General features: G+C 50.8%; 1 pseudogene across 1 annotated transcript; it reads right to left on the bottom strand.

Moving 5' to 3' along the window:
* Window positions 1-65: 65 nt before the first annotated feature.
* Window positions 66-1,214, bottom strand: TEOVI_000013400:pseudogene (annotated as a pseudogene). The gene is given in 3 exon segments: window positions 66-890; window positions 893-1,180; window positions 1,182-1,214. Coding segments are annotated over 3 exon segments (1,146 nt in total).
* Between the last annotated feature and the right edge of the window lie 66 nt (window positions 1,215-1,280).

Here is a 1,280-nt window from a genome sequence, read left to right as displayed (position 1 = left end):
TGCGCGTCGCATTGGGTTTTGAGGTCTATTTTTTGCTTTTGCACTGGTGTAGTGTGTGTTCGGCTTAAAGTCGCTGCAAACGCCCTGCTGCGCTGCACTGCCGCGTTTGCCTCCGCTTTCATACTCCTCAATTGCGCGTTGACCTGGGCGGCTTTTGTTGCCGCCTGTTGTAGGCTGTCCATAATCTGCGCTGCTTTCACGAACTTAGCCACCCAGGTTTTTGTTTCGAACTGTGTTTTTTGCGTCGTCATCAGGTCCGTGAATTTGACGCATATGCCATTGCCGCTGTTGCCATTGCACCCGGTGGTTGAATAATGGCCTAGATAACCGTCGTCGCCGTCAATATGTATTAAGCTCCGAAGATTTGCTACTGCTGTTCGTATCTCCGAGCTAGTTAGCTTGGTGCTTGGAGGTGTACCGCACGATTTGGCGAGTTTTTGGAGGTCCACCGCTTTCGGTGCTGTGCCCCCGCTTGTCCAAGGTGTTGACGGCTTTGCCTTTTCCGTACATTCGTGGCTGGCGGCCGCATTGGCGTTGTCTTGGTGGCAGATGCATGCTAGCATCCCTGTTGCAGTTACTGGTCCTGCGCCTGCCGCGTCGATTTTGCACACGTCTGTTCGTTGTGTTGAGCCTATCGCCTGTCCGAAAGGGCTGTTTTGTGTTATGTCGCCTGCTGCCTTCGTTGAGTCGCCGAATAAAGCTGCTGCTAATGCCGGTGGCGGGTTCGTTGTTGTGTATGTTTTTTCGTCATCTGTGACCGCTGGATACTGGTTTTTGATCGTCCAAGCGCTGGCGGCGATTTGAGCTAGGTCGACTGCCGCTATCTCTTTGGCTTCGCTAGTTAACGGCGCCGCAAGTATTTCTTTTACCCTGTTGTCTTTGTTGCCTTTTTGAATGCCGTTGCCGCTTCCTTCCAGTCGTTAAAGTAGTGCTCTTCGCCGACATTTTTAAGTGAAGCTCCGGTGGCCTCCTCGTGGACGGTTGTACGATCTGCTTCTTTGTAAAATTTTCTCTGCCATGTTTCTGGCGCAACTGTGAAGTTCAGCTCTTGGATGTATTTGTAGTCATCTTCGGCTAGCGGGTCTATCTGCGGAATATCAAGTTTTCGCCCAGCCATTGCGAAAAAACTGCACAATGCGGCGTGTTCGTGGCGGTTGCCGCCGGTCGCCATATTAAACCCGCTGATGCGTTGTGCTAGAACAAAAAATACAAGTGTCAATACCTTTGTTAATGCCGCCATTTTTACTGTGTTAAGTTGGTTTTCTTTTTGCGGTCAAGAT

The sequence above is a fragment of the Trypanosoma equiperdum genome (assembly GCF_001457755.1).
Source record: "Trypanosoma equiperdum strain OVI genome assembly, contig: ctg_114, whole genome shotgun sequence".
Classification (NCBI taxonomy): Eukaryota; Euglenozoa; class Kinetoplastea; order Trypanosomatida; family Trypanosomatidae; genus Trypanosoma; species Trypanosoma equiperdum.
Note: the sequence above shows the minus strand (reverse complement) of the source record. Positions and strands in the feature narration are given on the sequence as shown.